Source organism: Protopterus annectens, chromosome 10.part0 (genome assembly GCF_019279795.1).
Source record: "Protopterus annectens isolate FY-2018-M chromosome 10.part0, PAN1.0, whole genome shotgun sequence".
NCBI classification, from domain to species: Eukaryota; Metazoa; Chordata; order Ceratodontiformes; family Protopteridae; genus Protopterus; species Protopterus annectens.
In genome coordinates this window covers 568,874,929-568,897,172 of record NC_056744.1, presented here as the reverse complement: position 1 = coordinate 568,897,172, position 22,244 = coordinate 568,874,929, and the positions used below count along the sequence as shown (strand labels likewise).

Genomic DNA, 22,244 nt, shown 5'->3' with positions numbered 1-22,244 from the left:
TATCTAAGCATAATATCATGGACCCTCACGAATGGAAATTGAATCCACAAATCTTCAGCATGTTAACGCAGAAATGGGGATGCCCAGACATAGATCTTTTTGCCTCCCCACTGAATTGCCAACTACAAAAATTCTGCACATGGACTTATCACACATAAGCATGGAAAGTGGGATGCTCTCTTTTTCAGCTGGAAAAACCTAAAAGTTTATGCCTTCCCACCACTGCCTCTCCTTTAAAAGGTACTCTTAAAAGCCAGACAAGAAAAACCACGGATGATCCTGATTGCTCCAGACTGGCCACGCCAGCACTGGTACCCAATCTTAAAGAACTTAACTCAAGGCCCACCATGGATTTTGCCTCAAATTCCACACCTTCTGACAACAAAACAATCAGATCCTGCACGGTCAGCTCAAAACCCTAAACCTGGCTGCATGGCAGATTCATTAGTCAAACAGGCAACACCTCTCTAAAGCTGTTGTGGATGTCATTTTGGAGGCCAGGAGGCCTAGCACCAGGAAAGCTTACTCAGAAAAATGGAAGAGATTCTGTGCCTGGAACCAGGCTCAAAGCCTTGACCCTCTTGTCCCAAACATTCCTCAGATTTTACAATACTTAACTGAGATGCTGGACAAAGGCCTATCCTTATCAATTAAGATCCACACCTCTGCCATTTCAGCACATTACAACACGGATCCTCCTTTATTGTCTCATCCCTTGCTAAAGCAGTACCTCAGAGGGGCTAAAAACATAAGACCAGCCCGTAGAGCACCAACACCAACTTGGGACCTCAATTTTTTTTTGGAAAAACTGACCCTGCCACCTTTTGAGCCAGCCAATACAGCCGATCTAAAATTATCATGGAAAACAGCTCTGTCTTGGCAGTAACTTCAGCACGAAGAGTCTCAGCTACAGGCATTAATGGCAGTGGAACCTTTTATAATTTTTCATCAGGGCAGGGTTTCTTTAGGGACAAACCCTAGCTTTATATGCCAAAGGTGGTATCTAGTGTGGCTCTTAACCAAACCATCCATTTGCCAACTTTTTATCCAAACCCCCAGAATAAAGGGGAGAAACTTCTGCACTCTTTGGACATACACAGGCAGCTACGCTTCTACTTGGACAAAACAAAAGCTTTCAGGAAAACTGAGCAACTGTTTGTAGCATATGCTGCAGGATCACAGGGCAAGGCTATCTCAAAGCAGACTATCTCCAAATGGATAGGACACTGTATTCGTTACTGCTACACACAGCATGGAAAATCAGTCCCTAATAACATTAGGCCACATTCCACCAGGGCAACAGCCACTTCAACAGCCTTCCTCAGAGGATTACCTACCAAGGAAATTTTGGAGGCTGCAACATGGAGTTCAGTGCACACCTTTACCAAGCATTACCACTTGCCTCTTTACTCTAAATCCAGAGCAGGATTTGCCATTGCAGTTCTGCAGGGCCTCATAGCCAATCCTAACTCTTTATAGACCAGCCACCCAACCTTAGCTTTGGGATTCTACCCAAGTGTAATGACTGCAGCAGTGTAACACGATGAATATAGTACAGTTTTGTACCTACCATAAATGTAGATGTTCGAGTGTTCACACTGCTGCAAGTCCAGGTTACCCTCCCTCCATCCCCTCTGTCCTAGCTGGACTTATCTATACCTTTCTGTCCTATACAACCTTTGTGGTGTATTTGTTTGTAACTGAAGGTATTGTTTTTATTTTATATATATATATATATATATATATATATATTTTTTTATTGGCAATATGTATTGCCTACCTACTTGGGGGTACCTGACATCTGGGGCAAGAAAAACTGAAGAAAATGGCGTTGGATGCATCTTGTATACCCCTAGCGCACTGACGTCAGGGAAGAAGCGACAGCAACCGACGCCGACCAAGACTTTGGAACTCTGGCAGACTGCGTGACCGCCTGACAGCAGGATAACCCAGTTGTAATGACTGCAGCAGTGTGAACACTCTAACATCTACATTTATGGTAGGTACAAAACTGTACTTTGTGGCCATGCCACATTTGGGAATAAGGTACATATGGAAACCTGGTGGTGGAATGTATAGAGCCAGGAAGTCATCAAAAGAGAGGGAATGCAGGAAAACGTGGGAGAAAAGGCGGACCACTCTAATAAGGAATAGTAGTTGGCTAAGAAAGTAGTTGTAAGGAATACTGGTTGGCTAAAAAAGGAGTTGTAGTATCAAAGAATAGGGCATCAGAGGTATTATACCAGCTACTAGAAAGTGAACTCGGTAGGTGGCACAAAAACCTTATCAGGTTGCAAAGCAGATACAAAAAGATAAAGAAGATAAGTGGACATCCTTTATAAGGGATGCAAGCAACAAACCTACTCACTAGTCAACAGGACATCAAATGCAGACAGAAGTACTCCCAGCAGCTCAGCCTACAGTAGAACAGCAGTAAGGAAAATGAACTCTGTCAAAGCAGTAGGTTCAAATTAGGTCACAGCAGGTATGATAAAAGATGCTTGGCAAGATGTGGGAAAAATGGCTCCTGAGGGTACTCACAGCGGTGTAGAAAAAAAGGCGTATCCCGGATGACTGGAGAATAAGCATACTCATGCCAGTGTACAAGAACAAAGGGGACAATTCCTAACTGTGGGCAGTACAAAGTTATCAAACTCCTGTCGCATTGCATGAATGGATACACGGTGTAGTATAAAGTAAGGTGGGAGGTGAGCAGCTTGGACTCTGGTCAAGATGCAGCAGAACTGACTCAATGTTTGCAGTGAGACAGATAGTTGAAGACGCCAGAGATGAAGAAAGACTCCAGCAGTGCATTCCTAGACTTGGAGAAAGCCTATGACAAGGTCCCAAGAAATCATATTTTGCGTGGTCCTGTGGTGGTTCAGACTCCCAGAAACACTGGTAGAATTAGTACATGCTGTGTGCGAGGACCCAGTGACCCCAGTATGAACAGTATTTGGTCTCACAGATGGGTTCCCAGTGAGAGTGGGTGTGCATCAATGCTCGTATCTGAGCCCACTGCTGTTCATACTGGTGATGGACTGCATTAGCAAACAGTTCATAGGTAACAGATCAACAAAGTTGTTCTATGCAGATGTGGCATTACAGACAGACTGAGTAAGAATTTCAGCAAAGGATTGGAGAATATAATGCAGATTTTGAAGGCACATGGGATGAAACTGAGTACAGCATGTGGGATGAAACGGAGTACAGATCAGACAGTTGTAATGGCAGCAAATAGGAGAAATCAGAAGCTGAGAATTGAGCTAGAAGGGAAGATGATGGAACAAGTTAACCGCTCCAAGTATCTGGGAGTCTGGGAGGGGTGGTTGATGAGAAGGGAAATCTGAATGAAGAGGTCAAAACTAGAGTCAGAGGGACTGCAAATTGGTGTAGTGTCGGGTGTAGTGTATGACAGAAGAATGCCAAAGAAGCTGAAAAGTAAGGTGCACAAAACAGTGGTGCGATTGAACTGTATAGTACAGAAGTCTGTGCAGTAAAGGCAAAGCAGTTGAGGAAGCTAGAGGTAATGGAAATAGTGCTTGAGACTGGTGGGAGGATGCACACTGTGGGACAGGCAAAGAAATGAGGACATAAGAGCAAGAAGCCGAAGTAGCTCAAATTGCAAAAAAGATCAGAGAACATATTACTGTGGTTCAAGCATATGTGCAGTAAAGCAGAAGACAATCTGGTGAAGAAGATTTGTGACAGGCAGGAAGAAGGCAAGAGAGGAAATAGGGATGTCCAGAAAAGGTGGATGAATTGTGAGAGAGATGATCTGCAACAATTTGGTGTGTGTCGAAGGCAGGATTGTCATTGAATGAAGAGAGATCGCTACATTTGACATGACACCCTGAACCCATGTAGAAAAGGGGGGAAAAGGGGGTCGACAGTGAGTCAGCAGTTTTATTTTCCATGACAAATAGATGGGTGTTTTGTAAAACAGTCCTTTATTTTTTCTTTACTCAGTGACCCTTTTACAAAAAAAATTAATTGCAGAGCAATTCAAGCAAAAATACTCAGAAAAGGCCATGGGGGGATTGGGGGCAGATATAGGTACAATGGCACCCTTCCTGGTCAAAAAGGATGCCTACCAATTTTGACCCCACCCTCAAATACAAACCTGTATCGCCTTTTAGGAGAGAGGTTATTTGTTTCACAGACAAGTGGTACAGTTTGGCCACCAACCGTTAGGTGGGGATACAAAATCAATTTCAACCAATTTCCACTCTTCATGGGGATGTCTCCTTTCTTTGTGGATCATGCAGCATTAGTAGGTTTTCCCCTAAATTTAACTGCAGCAGATGGAATTCTAAAAAGGAGCAGTAAACAGGGCCTTTAGACTGTTGCCCTGGAAAGATGTTTCTTAGAGATCATCATGGACCTCACCAGAATAAACAAATTCCTTATGAAGAAGTTAAACATGTTGGCCCTGCATACCCTTTTTTCCTTCAGCGGCTGTTATGGTGGTCTTGAACATGAATGATTTCTGAGATTTTTTGCAAGAATGTAATGTTTTCATTTTAACTACTTTCTTTTGTACGGTATCCTATGCTCCCAGGTTACTTACCAAATGCTTGACTGCAGCCTTTGCCCACTTCATGTTAAAGGGTGACCTTGTTTACTCTTGGAAACTGCCTAAATAAGGTCCCTAACCACCAGCACCTGAAGAAGACACTGGACTTGAATAATTTTTGCCTGATCAGTCTAGGGAACTCTATCAGATTCCAGAAGTTCTGCAGAATAACATGGGCCATTCTGAACGTAGTTGACCACATCAATCTCCGTACTCATGATTCCTCTTAAGATGCTTGACATGAGAAAGATTCAGTAGTACATGAGAAACCAAGCCACCTCCTCCCATTGGGGAAAGGATACCAGTCATACTTGTCATCCAGAAGAAAAACATGATGAACATCCTAGGTGTTGGCCAACCTTGGGTATCCGTTGTCACCTTTCTCACCCTAGAGGATTTCCAGTCCCTGACTATACGTGTGTCCGACTTTACCAGAGAATTCATAATGGAGCCTTGAAAGCCAGGGGAGGTGAAAGCACCTAGAAAGGGCCAGAGTATCTGTATGAAGGAAATACTAGTCCCAGTGTACAGTTTTCAAATTTCCAACTTGACCTGGAGTCCAAGTGCTTTGAAAGTGATTACAAACAACACTTCATTGATGTGGCACATTAGCAAACAGGCAGGAATCTACTGTGCAGTCTAGCAGTGATTGCTTGGAATTTGACCATCCAGCAAAGTTGCCATCTTGCATCTCTTCAGGTCTCACCCCTTTGACACACACCCCTGTTCAGGTGTCCCTACACAAGTGGAAACTAGATTTGAAGGTTTTCTACAAACTGACCCTTTAGTGGATTACCAGGAGATGACCTGTTTGCTTCCTTCTTGAATCAACTCAATTTATCTCCTTTAGTTAACCATGCCAGGAGGTTTAGGCAGAAAATGCCTTTTCATTGAACTGAAGACTGTTTGACAACTTTCCCCCATTCCCCCTTCTTGCCATTGTCCTTGAGGAGAAAAATGAAAAGCAGCGAATAGTGCCTTTTGGCCAAGACTGTCTTGGTTCTGTCACCTAATAAAGCATAGGGAGGGACTGCTTATCCTTCCTGCATCTTACACATTTCTGACCCAGTCAGGTTATTTTTCCAGCTTCCCTAATATATATCGTCTGACAAAGGCCTAGCATTAGTGCGTGCATGACTGTCAAGAGTATGGTTCAGTCATAGTAGCTTACCATGCTTTAAGGGGAGTCATTCACTTGATGCTTCCAAGAAGACTAGCCTCCCTCCTTGAGACTTCAAGTTTGTGATAAAATTGCTAGTATGCCTCCTTTTAACCCAGCAAGTATAGCTGCATTCAAGTTTCTATCCAGGAAGTCCTAGTTCCTGTTAGCCCTTGCCTCTTCTAAGAGAATCTAGGCTACAGGCCTTAACGAATATAGAATCCCACATTTTCCACATGTAGAATGAATGTTAAGACACCTCCACATTTACACACAAACTGGCTTTAAACCAAGCTATTCAACTTACCAGTCTTATGCCCTAAACTCGAAGGGAAGGGAGCAAGGCTTCTGCATTTGGTGGATGTTCATGGATAGCTGTGATGTCATTTTGACAGACCTAAGGCATGCAAAACAAGCTTGCCCTTCATGCAAAGGAAATGGAGCAGACTGTTTTGTAAACTGCTGTACATGGCTGGGTAACTGCATTGTTTTCTGCTTTGAGTATTGTGGGGAGATTTACAGGAGTAAGTTAAAAAGCATTTCACAAGGGCAACAGCTGCCACTGCTTGCCTTATTCAGACATGTACTAGACCAAAACCTTTGTGAAACTAACTGGACTTTCATGCATATTTTCTCGAAGCATCTTACGTTTGTTTGGCATTCACTCGAGGAGCAGTTTAGGATTTGTCAGTGCAGTCTTATAGGGTATGTAGGTTTCTGAACTTTATAGGGCACACAGGTTTTTTGACTCTAGGTCTGTGGCCAGGATCCTGTTTTAGGATTCATGTTTACAGTGTTCCATGTAACCGATTTTTTAATTACAAATTTTATTAACTGCTCCTGAACCTTGCTTGGGTGCTCAGTAGCTCAGCCTGTTGCGTTTGATACTTGGTATACAAGCCGTTCAAATGCCCTTGTGCAACTGTCATAATTTTCAGCATACCAAAAAAACAATTGCTTACCTTGACAAGTGTGTGTTCATATCAGTCACAGGAGAAAGTCACCATTTGACCCATTTACTGATGGATTTACTGCACATCAGCAAGTTAACTTATTACATCTGAGTGACACCCCTAGGTGCATCTGCCTCTAGGCGTCAAATATTGCTTTTTCATATTTGCATCAATAATTCTAAAATCATGCTATATACAAGTTTTTAAAAGATTTCTTCTTAAAGCTTACACAGTAGCAAACTTAACTGCATTAATATTTGACTTCTGTCTAGTGCAAATAAATCGATTTCAGTTTTTATGAAATTATTTTGTACCAATATAATTTTCATATTTTTTAAATATCTCAACAACTTAGTACAAATAGAACTCCTTAGCCTGATACGAAAGCTGACAGCTAGATGAATAAAATGCTGCTGACAGTGTTTGTAACTTGCTGAGAAAGTTGTTTACAAAATATTACAAATGTAATGGTTACTGTGATTACTGTGACTTATAACATTCAGTTTAAGACCTAGAGTCTAAAGAATGCTACCAGTATAAGAACAGATTGTGCTGAGGGTTGACATTCATACTACTATCATAACCCCTGTGGTTCCAGAGATATTAACTTTTGTTTGAAATGTGAGGACATAATTTAATATTATCAAAAGGTTTAGGCTCCGCCCATTGGAAGTTACACTGCAAACCTCCTGATCTCCATTGGCGTGAATGAGTTAAATGGCATCGGAAACACTGTCTAGGGATCTAAAAATCTGCAGTATCAGCTGAATTGTTTGGGTGGGGACTGGTATATCTCAGAGGATGCCGCTGCTGTTGAATAGACTCCACATTCACAAAACAAAGTTCATCCCTGTCCATATTCAAGCGCAGTTTAGATCTGTGGATGGAAAAAAGAAAATTTTACTCCATGACTGCCCCTGTACTACTAATGGACAGAGGCAGCTCCTATATATTTATCTTATGCATGAGTCCCCGACAGTTGTCTATGGTATGATCCTAGTTATTCTCATTGGAGATGATACATAATTATCAACAATGGGATGGATAGGGCCAATCTATAACCATACGGGATAGGTTATTTCGAGTGCAAAAAGGAAAATTTGCTTGCCTTAAAATGGACTGCAAGGGTGGCTAGCCTAGTATTTCCTATGAACCTATAGGCTGAAGTTTTTTCACGTTAGTGGCATTCCTTCCAACACGGTGTCTGTTCCAGCTCTTGTTCTTAGAACTTTAGTCATTTCATGTCAAACTGCTGTGTCTGTAGTTACCTCATTTCATGCCATCTCCTTTGGCTTCAGCTGTGACAACTGTGTCTGTCAGGCAGAGTCGCAGGATCCTATCTCTTCTTTCTGAATCATTTCTTTTTTGAACATCTACTGCCAGGTTATGAGTCCTCCAGGAGTGTTTCTGACAACAGAAGGGCACCTATGAGCTCAGTATTTTCATCTTGAAATTTTCTTTCTTTAAAAAAATAAGACTTTCTGATCACTAGGTTGTATTTTTCTTAATCAGAAATTCCATGAATTAATGCCTCACTCTAAAAGTATGATTGCCACTGCATTTGCATCTCTTTAACCATTTCCAGCAGTTTTTTTATCGGATGTTTGAATTCTGCATATTTGAAAATTAAATACTGATGCAGACTAATTTAGTATTACAACTCCTCACTTGTGTAAAGTAATTGTATTTTTTTGTTTTAATCTTGCCACTGTGACAACATGGGTCATGGCTTAAGATGGTTTGCTAACCAATCAGCTTACCTGGTTAATAAATTCAAATAATTGCTGTATTTCCCCCTCTATTAAAAACAGTTAACCAGAGCAGACTTTATTTTGGTTTACATATAGTGCGAGAGAGATTTGGTTAACTGTTCATGTAGTTTTGAAGGGCCTCGCCCCCAACTCTGTCCAATGGTTGTTTGCTGAGATTGATTTGTAGAAAATGCTAGTGCAACAGGAGCATCTATAACATTGCTTCCATTTTTTGTATAATGTTCAAGCAAAGACATTTTTCAGTTTTGTTCAGTCTTGGTCACTATAATGCTTTTTTAAACAGGAAAAACCTACTTTATCTGTGTATATTTTAGGATATAGTAGTATTTCCATTCTAGTGAACTCCTCAATTTATTTGTCCCTTTGTGAGACCTCAGCAGCTGCAATTTGTTGCTTTTCTGAGCAACTGTTTCTGAGCTTGGTATGATCATAATCACTTTTCTTTAAATTTAATTGATGGTTGCATAGATTGTTTTAGTATAATTATCTTTGTGAATTTTTAAAGAAAATTATTTTCCAAAAGTTAAAAATAACCATTAATGTACCCTGCATTAAATAACTATTAATAATGGAAGGCTGCCCTGCTGCTGTGTACCTCACTAGATGCTAAGTACATTGAAGCTGGAGGCAAAAATGTTGCGTTTTGGGGATCTCTCTCTCATATGAGCAATGGTTTTATCAACCAGTTATGTTTAAACATATAAGTAAGGTGTTGTATAATTTGTTGTTGACATGTCATTAATTTTGATGTGAATGCAGACTCCAAGGAATATCCAGTAATTTGCTGGAAATGACTGGACAAGAGTGTTAATGGTAACTCTTGCCCTTCTTTGCAGTGGGTTAGTTGACTTTTTAATCTTTTGAGTAGTATCATATGAAGGCTTTGACAGAGTAGTGATCTACGAACTTAGACTGCCATCTGAGTTGGATGTATTTTTGTAGTAAGGCTAGAGCACGTCTCCATGAAGTTGATGGACCTTAAAATGCTGTTCTGTAGAATAGAAAAAGGAATGACTTTGGTGATGGAGTAATGCACCTGCTGCAATTTCTGCACAATTATACTGTGTTCTGCAGGTTTGTGACAAGAATGTCTGCGGTATGGCAGGAGTTTGGCAACAGGGACAACGACCAGACTAAAAGGGGCAATAAAGGCAAGATAGGGAGGAAACATTTTATCGAAATTTTCATTTTTTTTCAGTCTGCCTGCTTTAGAGCACTATCAGGGGATATATTACTGTCAGTTGATTGCACTTTTGGTGTTTAACCAGTAAAAATGCATGTCTAATTTACTTTTTCTCTGCAGCAGTAGAAGTCTATTGTGTGGCTGAAATTTATTTTGTAAGGTGTATTAAATGGCTAATGACTTGTTCTTTCATTTTATTAGATATTTTTCGTCTTAAGGAAGAAGAACAGTCAGATAACCTTTCTGCATATTTTTCATCATTCTGTTATGCCCTGGACTTGGTGGTGGGGAGTGAAATTTGGACCAGGTATTATTTTTATTGTTTTCACTGTTTTATTAATATTGCTGTTAGTGTATGCTATTCTTTGTCTCATTTTAAAAGAAGCAAATTATTGGATATTACCTGCCTAGGAGGAAAAGGTAGGCAGAGCTGGTAATATAGAGGTGTAACAAAGGGAAGCCAAATGGACAACCCCACTAACCTAAGGTGCTGTAATTCGTGGTTATACTGGATGGATTTATGGGCAAATCCTGAAGTCTTTCCTATGGGACAGAAGCTGGGCAATTAGATGGCAGTGTTGTCCGCTTATACAGAGCAATACTCGAGCAGGAGCTAGGTAATTAGGGACTGAATATCCTTATCTCAATTGCAAGTTTTCAGATGGGAGTTTATGGATTCACATTGACAGACTGCATAGTTCCATACTACAGAGGTCTTTTTAATCTGTTTCTTTTCTAAGACTAGGTATCCAAGTTTACAGGGGAACTGATCAGGTGTAGTGTTTTGCACTTCAAATACTTTTAACAACATGCTTCCCAGGGCATGAACAGGAAAATTGCATGCTTATAACAGTAAAACCCAACTGTTGAGAATGCTGGGCAACTGTCTTGGCTAACAGTGGGTTGTGTGTGTGTGCCTGTGTGTGTCAAAGGAAAAATGATGAGTAAGAAGCCAGTGACCAGTGAGGTGCCCATGGCTTTTTTGGTGTTAAGCATACTTGTACTCTGTCACACTGAGGCCAGGTAATAAGAGAAGGCTTTTTGTTGTTGAAGCCATGGCACTATGGTGCTGTGGTTAGGGACAGTGAAGATAACTTCATTATGTAGTGCATTTTGAGGGGGTGAGCAGTCAAATGATAGCTGGGGTTTAGTGTAGGAGAGTACGTTTATGCTTTTCATTATGAAGTGACAAAAGATGGTGTTGGGTGTACCTGTAAAACCGATATTGGATATGCAGTATGGCACAGTCTGATTTGTAGTACATCTGTCTCCACATTGACAGTACACCCCTGAGATTTGACCCATTTGTTTGGGATGTGGGGACTTAGGTGGACAGTGACCTAACTTTTGTCCAGTGTGTCCATTGTTGTAAGAAAATCCTTCTGTATTGCACAGCTTATAAACAAAGGGATTGTGTCTAGATCTAGGGATGCCATTGTTCCCCTTTACTCATGCCTCATTAGGCCAGTCATTGAATATAATGTCCTTTGGCAGTTGTGTCCAGACATGCCACAACTGAGATACCAACAAAGATGTAATAAAAGGATACAAGGCCTAAACAAACTGTCCTACATGGACTGACTCAAAGCCCTGACACTACAGTCTGTGTTGTACACACTGCTAAGAGGTGACCTGTGTCAGGCATACAAGACAACCTCTGATCAATTAGTGATGGATTTACTGCACATCAGCAAGTCAGATGGCATCAGAAATACTTTAAGGATTTAAACCTCTTCTGCATCATCTACAAAATGGTGTGAAGGAACAGGTATAGCTCGCAAAGGGTAATACTCTTGAACATATTCTCCATCCACATTAAACAAAGTTTATCCCTGTCCATATTCAGGCTCACCTTGGATCTATGGATGGGGAGCCGTTTTGGTTAAAAATGGATGCAATATAGATAGAAGTGATAATTTTATATTTTTGTTTAATTTTTACATTATATTTTATATAGAATGCTAATGACTTTAAGGGTTTTAATTGAATAATTGTTATGGGATTGTGATTTGTTTCTACTGGTGAAGTTGTACCGAAAGTTGGGTTTACTATAACGTTGGTCCTTTTTTGTTAACTCTTTGATATATTGGACTTGTAGGTGCTTGCTTTGACTTGAAACAATCCTTGATGGAGATGTCTTCTAATTTATTGCAACCTGCATCTGCTATGACCAGCAGCCCCTCAGTATATGAACTGTTAACCATTAGGAATGATCCTTTGGTTATGGAGGTTATTATGCATGGAAATGGTGACTTGGGAGCTGCTCCCAAACAAGATAGTAATTTTGTGAACTGTGTTTAATATCTTGGAAAAAAAGGTACAAGCCTTTAAAAAGCTTAAATGGCAGTGGCGAAGCATTATGACTTATTTGGAGCTTGGGGCTGTACTTCGTGGTTTAAGAATTTTAAAGATGCCAACCTATGCTAACACATACCCAGAACTTTAAAAAAAATGGCAAGAACTAATTTTTAAGTTAAGTGCAGACTTTATGGTTCTAATTAACCAATTCTATCTGCAACTGAAAAGTGATTTGCAAACTAAGATATTAAAACTGGAAAGTGAAATCTCTGATTTTAAAGCTTTGGTACAGATATATCGGCAAATGTTGACTATGTTCGACTGTAAATTAGAGCTTACAAAAAAAGTAAGCTACAGAGGTATCCAAACGATTTTAGAACTGGCAACTTTTTTTTTTTGGCCAAAACAGTATATGACAGAGAGAAATTTCTCTCATAATGAAAAGAAACTGTCTGAATAATTGGAAAATCTGCAGTCTGAATGTTCCATGCATTTGTTGGATACTTTTCAGATGTCTGTGTCTTTAAACTCCTCTACTACGGATTCTTCACTCATTCAAGTAGCTGGGACTGCCAGAGAAATACATAATGAAACTGCAGTGCAATTGGATGATGCATGTAATCCTGTTCCTGCCCGTGAGAATCGTGAAGTAGTGGAGGATTTTTGGCCATCTTTTCCTATACCGCTCACTCTGCAAGAAAGCCTCGGCCAAGAAATCCATCAAGCGAATGTTTGAAAGGAAGAAAGAGGAAGTGCAAGAAAATACAGCTGTCCGCAGACATGCAGCCATTCCAAACAGGTTAATTGAATAGCACAAGTATTGTAAATCTCTCTAGACTGGTTTTGAGTCCTGAAGATATATCGGTGTTCGAGAAGACTGCCATTTCTTCCATCTGACAGTGACAATATTGTTAATGCTTTAACTGACTTAAGACTTTTCACTCATAATTTGAATTTAAAATTGATATTTAGAAATTCAGTAAATACATCTAATCAAGTATGCAGAAAGTCTAGTCTGTTTATTCCTACTAGTTTTCCAGTTGTAGCATTTCAGGAAGTGTGTGAACAGCAGTAAACGCTCCTTGTATGAGACTAAAACCAATGATAAATTTTATAATTTGACACCTGAAGAGCATGTTGCATTAAAGAAGTTACAAGAACCTCTTCTTACTTCTATTTGGCACTTTTCTTTGTCTAATCTACTCACTTACCATCTTCCTCTTCTCTCCATCCAAATGTTTCCTTTATATTCTTACACACTTGCATTATGTCTTATTCCTGCCTTGTCTTTCCTTCTTACCTAACATTTCTCCTCTACCTTACCTCTCTACCTATCCTCATCCTTCTTTCTTCACCTTTTTTGTCCATTCACTTCTTCCTCTTCTAGCCTCTACCTCGCCTTTCTTGGTTTTTTATCTAGTGTTTTACCTCCGCTCTGTACTTTTCTCTTACCATAGTCTACTTCTTTTAAATGTAATCTAATTTTTTTACTGAGTTTAGTAATGTACCGAAGATGTTTATAATTCTCACGGTTTGTTTCCCTATGATGTAGAATTCCTATGTTCATAATTTTTGTCCTTTTCCAAATCTTGTAAAATGTGTGTGTGAGGTTTTTCTCCCCAGGACTCCGCTGAAAATGGGCTTATCACCTAGTCGGACTATCCCGGGTAACAAATATTAAATCAGAGAATTTTGACATTGTATTTAAGCAAGCCAACAAAGGTGGGGCAGTTAAAGTAATGAACAAATTAGATTATGTGGGGGCTATGAATGGTGGTGCTGCGGTAGCATTGTCTCCTCACAGTAAGACGCTGACCGGTTCGACTCTCTGCTAGAGCGTCTTCTGCCTGGAGACATACGTGAATGGGCGTACCTTCGTTGAAGTTGTGCGTCAGGGCTTGCAACTCAGCATGTAAAAATCAACTGCCAATCATTAGCGGACCGGAGTTCTGCTGTGGTGACCCCTAAAAGCCGAAAGACACAACAATATTCTCTAAGATAGAAATGTTGGAAGTGAAAATAATTATTTCTAGAGTGAATATGGCTGTATATGAATTGCAGTTGTCCAAAGATGTTTTGATTGTGTTTATTTTGCTGTCCCATACCCTGTAGTACAGTTTTTGCACAGCTTGCCAGAAGTTCATAAAAGCCTAATCCACCCTACTGAGACCTGTTTTCTCTGGGGGGGGGGGGCATTCTATATACAATCTATCTTATGTAACCATCTTTGTAAAATAAGTTGTTTGTGACACAGGAGATTTTTTTTATGAACAAACTTAATGGAAGCAGTCTACTAGTATTACTGATTTCTTATTTGTAACTTTAGACATTAATTCTCTGTTCACTGTAATTCTTAATGATTATGGCTTGGATGCATTGCAAAATTTTTTACATGATGAAACATTTATATTCTAGGGACATAGATATATATGTCCACTACTGATTTGTTTTTCACAAGTTATGTTTATTTTTGAAGGTCGGGTGTAGCTACAGCATACTGGTGTAGCCATGGGTGCTGCCATGGCTAATGGCTATGCTAATATTGTACTTCGCCAATGGGAGGATGTTTGTGTTTCAAGGCCATTCTATATTTACAAACAAGGTATTATTTTTCAAACATTGTGTAGATGACCTCTTTATGGTTTGGCATGGAAAGCAATGAGGAGTGAGTCAATTTGTAGAATATCTAAGGAATACTGTCAGTTTTCTTTTAAATGTAGTAGTTCAGATAAAGAAGTCAGTTTCTTAGACATAAAAATAACAAGTACATCACAAAGCCTGGAAACATAATGTATAGAAAGCAAGTCCAACCTAATAGATTATACCACAGGTGGAGCATGCATGCACACCATGTTTTTAAGGGCACAGTTAAGAGCCAGTTTACTTGAGTAAGTAGACTTAATGCTAATGAAGCCACCTGCATTGTACAAGTGAATGAGGTGTTAGATGAGTTTAGAGAGAGGGGGGGTATGAAGATCATATGTTGAATTCAGTAATGTCTTAAGTTATATCAGAAAGAGGTACTTAAGCAAAGCCATATTTTAGTAGTGATTTGCCTTCATCTATACATAAAGGGCAGAAAGATCCTTGTCTTAAGTATGTGACAACATTTAACAGAACAACAAATGAGGTTAGAAAGATTATTTCAAGGAATTGGGCTATTTTACAAGCTATGCCAGAACTAAGACAACTTGTAAGTGAGAAACCAAGTTTTTCTTGTATAACTTGTAATAATTTGAAAAGAAGGCTTTGTTACACTGGAACAGAAGTTGTCATTAAAGGATTAATTAGAGCATATAAAATATTGCATGATAAATATAAGAATCGAGCAGAGGAGGTTAAGAAGGATTGGGAAGAGACTGGATAAGCGGGGGGGGGGGGTATATGTATGTCTCCCAAATATGCAACAAAATCTAGATTTAGGATCATTGCTTGGAAGTGTTTACATGGGTATTTTTTTATACTCCAAGCAGGCTCCAAAGAATTTTTCCTCAGATAGACAGCAAAAGTTGGAGGTGTGAAAGGGAAGAGAGGTAATTGGAAACGCATATTTTCTGGGAGTATGAGTTGGCAGACTTGAGATTCCCTGCAGTCTGCAGTGTCTGAGACGTTGGGTGAGCAAACTGGACTAACTTAGGGAAATTATTTTTTTAAGCTATGATACAGAATCGGAATTGCCTAGACGTTAGCCTTGCTGAGTTTTATTATGATTGCCTAAAAAGCAGTTACTAGAAATGGAAATCAAAGTCTAAACCAACTTTGCTAGAAATAACAAAGATAGTAACAGATAAAACAACTGAAACGGGGATCTTTGGAAAAGAGTAGGAGTAAATTGCATAGGAGAAATGGAAAATGTGGGATCAGTACATGCAGAGGAGGAACAAGGTTTAAAACAAGGCAGGATCTGAATGAGCTTATGTAATGGTCATCTGGATATATTTAAAATTATAATATTTGCAGCTACAGTTGTGTTGGCATGGTTTGTAAGGTATAATGTTTGCAACTAAGATGTCATTATGGTTTATTTTCATTTATATAAATGTAAGATTGCCTGTGTCATGCATGAAAATTTAATAAATGTTTTTTGTTTAAAAAAAAAAGGCTTTGTTACAAAGAAATACATTTATTGAATAAAAGGGATGGCATATCAACTAGTGAACAGTGCCTTGCCTTGTTATAATTGTACATGCTGTAGACATATTTGTAATACAGATTTATACATCCAATTACTAACAAGGAGTTTATTTTTAAATGTTTTGCTGTATGCAACACCACTAATATTGCCTATTTAGCAACTTGTACAAAATGTTCTGGATTTTATGTGGGTAAATCCACTCATAAACTTGAAAGTATTATTGAGCACAGATTAGAGATTAGAATAAATGTTCCAACTAAATGCCGTATCTAAACATAAACATACAAATGGTCAGGACCATGAATTTTTATTCAGGATGATGGGGTATAGCTTATAGAAATTTTAGAGGTGGTGATTTGAATAACATAAGAGTCTAGAAAATTTAGCTGGATGATCCATTTGCAAGCTGACCATGCACCAGGTGTTAATGTTGCAGTAAGCATCAAACCAGTTTTGGTTAAAAATAAATAAATAAAAATAAAACGGTTGCAATATAGATAGAAATGATTATTTTATATTTGTTATCTTTTATACAGAATGCTGATGTAAACTGATAGTGTTTTAATTGAATAATTGTTATGGGATTGTGATTGGGGCTGTACCACGTGTGATTTTTATTTGAATTTCTTTAAAAATGTCTGAAGTTCTTGCATTGCACCGAAGAATGGTTGTACCTGAAAGTTTTGCTGCATGTTAAAGGTTTGCTTTTCCAACTCCATTTTTTTTTTTGTTTTTACTGTTTAAACAGGATTTAGCCCAGGACTGCCTCCTACTACTAATGGAAAGAGGCATCTCCTAAATGCTTTATCCCATGAATGGGTCCCTTCAAATTATTTATAGTATGATCTCAGTTATTCTTATTAGGGGTAATAATTATTGACTAATGGATGATGGGTAAGGCCAATCTCTAACCAAATAGGTTAATTCAGACACAAAAAGTGAAACTGTTTAGGCTTAAAATGACCAACAAGGGCAGCTAGCCTAGTACTTACCTATGAACCTAAACAGGCAAGTAAGGGCAATGTTCTGATGAGAATGATTCATTTTATTTTCGCAGTGGCTTTCATTCAGAAATGTATACTGCAGGGTATGTATGTGTGCATATTCATTGTCTATTTATTCTACTCAAGACACAGTATCCTGCTTGACTTGTGTGCATGTTGGTGGTGCTTGCATTCCTTTCGAACAGCCTACTGTTTGTATTGGACTGTTCAAGTAATGGTACAGCTTTATATTGAGATACTACATATTTTTCTAGTTCAGGTTCTGTTCTGTTGTGTTGTCCTACATTTGTGTCACATGTATACAAGGAGACACAGAACTCACATGGTTACTGATGTCCCTCACTACCGCCCCACTACCTCGTGGAAGTCAAAGAAACCAATTTCTCCAGATACTTCCTTGAGACACAGTCCCATTTTCAAGTTATTCTCGAGCTAAGTTTTGCTTTAGCATTCAGGCCACCTTATGAAGTGAGCTGTGTGTATTGGTTTTAACTTTTGCGTACTGCTGGCCATTGTTTTTATAAGGCAGTACTTCAGAATCTTGATTTTCTCTGCCTTACTGCAAATCAAGTATCATAATCTGTTCCCTTTATACTTCTCTGCAATTGGTGCTGCTTTGACTTCTGCTCTGCCCTCATTTCTTCTGTCCCACAGTCTGCATCCTACCACCTGACGTCGGCACTTCATCTCTATCACCTCTAGCTTCCTCAACTGCTTTCTTTACTGCCCATGTTTCTGTACCATTCAATAGTACTGGTTGTACCACAGTTTTGTGCACCCTACTTTTCAGCTTTGATGTTATTTTTATCATACACTGCAGTGACACTGACAATTGGCTGCACTCCCTCTGATTCTAGCTTTGACCTACTCATTCAGACTTGCCTTCTTAACTACCCCTCCAAGATATTTAAACTATTAACTCTTTCACTATTTTCCCTTCTCTCTCAGTTCAAGGCTTTGATTTCCCCCATTTGCTGCCATTATAACTGTCTTATTTGTACTCAATTTCCATTCCCATTCCATGTGCCTCCAGTTTTGCATTCCATTCCTCTGTCCTTTGCTGATGTTCTTGCCAAAAGTCTGCTTGTAATGCCACATTGTCTGCATATAGCTAGTTTGTCCCCACCAGCCCACTTGCTAATGTAGTCCATCAGCAGCATGAACGACTGTGGGTTCAGAGCTGAGTCCTGATGCGCAACCACTTCCACTGGGACCCCTTCTGAGAGATCGAACACTGTTCGTATTTGAGTCATTAGGTCCTTGTACATAGCCTACACTGCCCAAATCAGCTTTCTTGGGACTTTGTTGTATGCTTTCCCCAAGTCTAGGAATGCCCAGTTGGACTCTCTCCCAACTTCTTCTGAACTCTCTCACTGCAAACATTGGGTCGGGTGTGCTGCATCCTTATAGAATTTCAAACTGCTAATCTCTAGTACTCGGCACATTCATCAGTCACTCTACAGAACTTTCATGCTGTGTGACAGGAGTTTGATACCGCTATATTAACCACAGATGTCCTTCAAGGATGCAGCTGCAGTCCTGACATATGGGTTGTCCTGCCTCAGGCAGCCCTTCGGTCGGCCGGATTCCAAAGTCTGGGTCCGGTGTCGGCTGAAGTCGCCCCTTCCCTGACGTCAGAGCGCCTGGGGTATAAATGCGTCAGCCGACGCCATCTTCAGTCTTTCTTGCCGCGGCGCCCGAAGCAGAAGCAGTTCAAGTGCCGGTCGACCAGCTCCTGTGTTTTCAGCTACTGAAGTCTTCAAAAAAGCTAAGTACCCAGTTGGGGACCTTTTCTTGCCTCAGCCGATGTCAGATAAAACTGTAAAAGTTAATAATTGCTTAACTTGTGGGAAAGAAATACCTCATAAGGATTTCCACTCTTACTGCTTACCCTGCCTAGGCCCAGAACACAACGTCTCGGCCTGTACACACTCTTGGGCGTCTGTCAGAGTTTGCACAGGATTATTTTGGGGAAGATTTCTGTTATATCATGCCGTCGGAGCTTCCGACAGCACATTTATCGAAAAAACGGAAGGATAAGGACACACGCGGTCCGTGGTCTCGGCCGACACCACGCTTAGGCCTACCGCGAGTGTCTCGATTTCTTCTGAGCCGGTTTCACAACTGTTACAGACCGACGACACCGCCCCACCGGTTACTTCGGTACAGGAGGCCAGCTCGGTGCTGGTTCCTGTTCCTGTTCTCCCCTCTGAGACCGTAGCCCAGGATATTTCTGACACCATCTCAGTGGATAAGACTACTCCAGCACGTGGGGCTGCCAGGCCTCCAGTGTCTATGTCCATTAAGGCCTACACACGTGCTAAGGCTGCCAAATAGGCTCTCTCTCCCTCCAAGATCTGTTTCTCTGGGATCCACTTCTGGTTCTCAAATTTTAAGCTTAGCTGAGGACCTTATTTCTTTAATTAGGGGTTCTCAGCCACATCCAGAAAGAGGCTCTCAGCCACCTTCAGTCAAGAGGCCTAGGGTTGAGCAGGTAGATCCCCAGTCCTCCGATGAGGCCTCAGGTGATTCTGCACATTCTGACTACCAGGAGGGAGGCCTTCCCGGCCTACGAGGATTCCGATGCGGAGGAATCCATTTCCTTTGGAGAAACACTTCATTCCATGAGGGAACACTTCAAATGGCAAGGCCAAGAATGCTCAGATTCTAGGAAAAGGTTAGGGGAATTTTTAAAGCTACCTCAGCATAGACCCTTAGCTATTCCTCCAGTTTTAAATGTTTTAGATGATGTGTACTTAGAATCTAGTGTTTCCCCTGACTCCCTCCCCCCTGCGCCTGTCAAGCCAGACAGGTACTACAGGGTCCCAGACGCACATCAATTTCTGTACAAGGGCCATACTGCTGACCCTGAAACATTTCTCAGGGGCCTAAAGGGGTTTCCTCCACTACTGCTAAGAATCCACTTCCTTCTGAAAGAGATTCTAGGGCTTTAGAAAGGTGGGGCAAGAAAGTATATACATCTTCCACCCTTGCTATGCGAGCATTAAATTGTCAATTTCATATGATTCAGGATCAGGAATACATGTTGGATGACTTGCAAAAGAAATTGGCTTCCCCTGAACCATTAGATAGGAAGGGGTTACAGGAATTGGTTCATAATACTCAGCAGGTTAGCAACCATTTCCTTCAGTGTGGATATGATGCATTGGAAGCTTCATGTAGAGCAGCAATGACAGGTGCGGTCATATGCAGACATGCTTGGTTAAAGGAACAAACATTGCCAGACCATGTGAAAATAAAGCTTTTGGATGCACCACTAGAGAAACATAAGCTATTTGGTGCTACTGCACAAGAGGTTTTAAAGAAAATAGAGGAAAAGGCAAAATCAGTGCAAACAGTCAAAGATTTCCTCCAGGTACAGCCTCCAAGATTCAGCAGGAATTGGCCTTCTAAGCATTGGTCCTTTCCAGACACAGACAAATTTCAGAGAGGCAAAAACAGACGTGGCAGAGGTAGAGGGCAAACTCGAGGCTCCTACAGAGGATGTCAATGGCAGCCTCCGAACCAGAGAGGTGGGGCAGGACCTTCCACCCCTCCACAGGCTCAATCTCAATTACTTGACTTTGACTCCGCCATCCAGGGCTCAATTAGAAGCACCTTTGGGCGGAAAATTATCTTTATTCTCACAAAATTGGCACAGTATTACAAAGGACAAATGGATACTGGACATAGACAAAGGATACAGATTCCATTTTCATACACTGCCAACAAGACATGGCAGGCCAAACCTGCCACCAAATCAAAGGGCAGAGGCACTCAAACAAATACCAAACCTACTTCAAATAAGAGCAATAGAAAAGGTTCCTTCTGCAGAACAAGACCAAGGATTTTACTCAAGACCGTTCCTTGTTCCAAGAAAAGAAAACCAATGGAGACCCATTCTGGACTTGTCCGCTCTGAATACTTACCTTATTGTGCCAAAATTCAAAATGCTGACTTTACAGCAACTCCTTCCCATGCTGGGCAAGGGGTCTTGGCTGGTAACTCTGGACCTCAAGGAGGCATACCTGCATGTCCCAATCAGACAAAGTTGCAGAAGATACCTCAGATTTCTTGCAGGCTCAGAGCATTATCAATTCTCAGCATTGCCCTTTGGCTTATCTACTGTGCCCAGAGTGTTCACGAAATGCCTGGCATCAGTAATTGCACATTGCAGACTTCAGGGGATACAAATATACCCTTACCTGGACGACTGCCTTATACAAGCGGACAGCCAACAAGCCTTGTTAAAAAACTTGAACTATGTCATTCACCTACTACAGGCCTTAGGATACACAGTCAATATTCAGAAATCAAGTCTCGTACCATCCCAACAAATACCTTTCCTGGGTGCCACACTGGACACAAACACCCAGATGGCGTTTCTGACAAAAGAAAAACAAAAACAACTACCAGAATACTTCAGAAAATTGGCAACAAACACCCAGATGACTGCAAGGAAAATCCTGCAGGCCCTGGGCTTCATGGCATCTTGCATTCTTCTGATTCCGCATGCAAGGCTACATATGAGGAAACTACAATGGTATCTAAAAAGTCTGTGGTCTCAACACAGCCACAGCCTGGAAGCATTGATCCCACTCATTCCATGCCTTCAAAAGGAATTTCTGTGGTGGGCTCAAGCAAGCCAGATAAACAACGGTCTGCCTTTCAGCAAGCCTCATACAAGTCAAACCATAACAGACGCCTCAGACCATGGATGGGGGGCGCACATGGAGGACAGATGCATTCAAGGACAATGGACACAAAAAGAAAAACACCTGCACATCAACCAAAAAGAAATGCTGGCAGTGATGCATGCAATCAAGACCTTCGAAAAGTTCATGCATCAGGGCTATCTACTAATAGACAGACAATACCACAGTTATGTGGTACATAAACAAGCAAGGAGGTACCCATTCCTACCCTCTTTGCAGACTGGCAATGAATCTCTGGGATATTTCCCTACAATTGAATATAGAGCTACAATCCCAGTTTGTACCAGGGAAGGGCAATGTTCTGGCGGACAGCCTAAGCAGAAACATCATGGATCCACACGAATGGATGTTGCATCCAGACATTTTCCTACAAATAACTCAAGCGTGGGGAAGGCCGGACATAGATCTTTTTGCCTCTCACCTCAATCACCATCTGAAAAAGTTTTGCA

The 22,244-nt window shown here is 40.6% G+C and overlaps 1 protein-coding gene across 3 annotated transcripts in view; it reads left to right on the top strand.

Annotated features, from left to right (window-relative positions):
- ELOVL1 (ELOVL fatty acid elongase 1) overlaps positions 1–22,244 on the top strand; it is a 1,026,911-nt gene that overhangs the window by 867,668 nt on the left and 136,999 nt on the right. For all 3 annotated transcript variants that reach the window (XM_044085409.1, XM_044085410.1, XM_044085411.1), the window contains one exon: positions 9,845–9,950. In XM_044085409.1, coding sequence (XP_043941344.1) covers positions 9,845–9,950 — 106 coding nt within the window. The remainder of the gene's footprint in view (positions 1–9,844; positions 9,951–22,244) is intronic.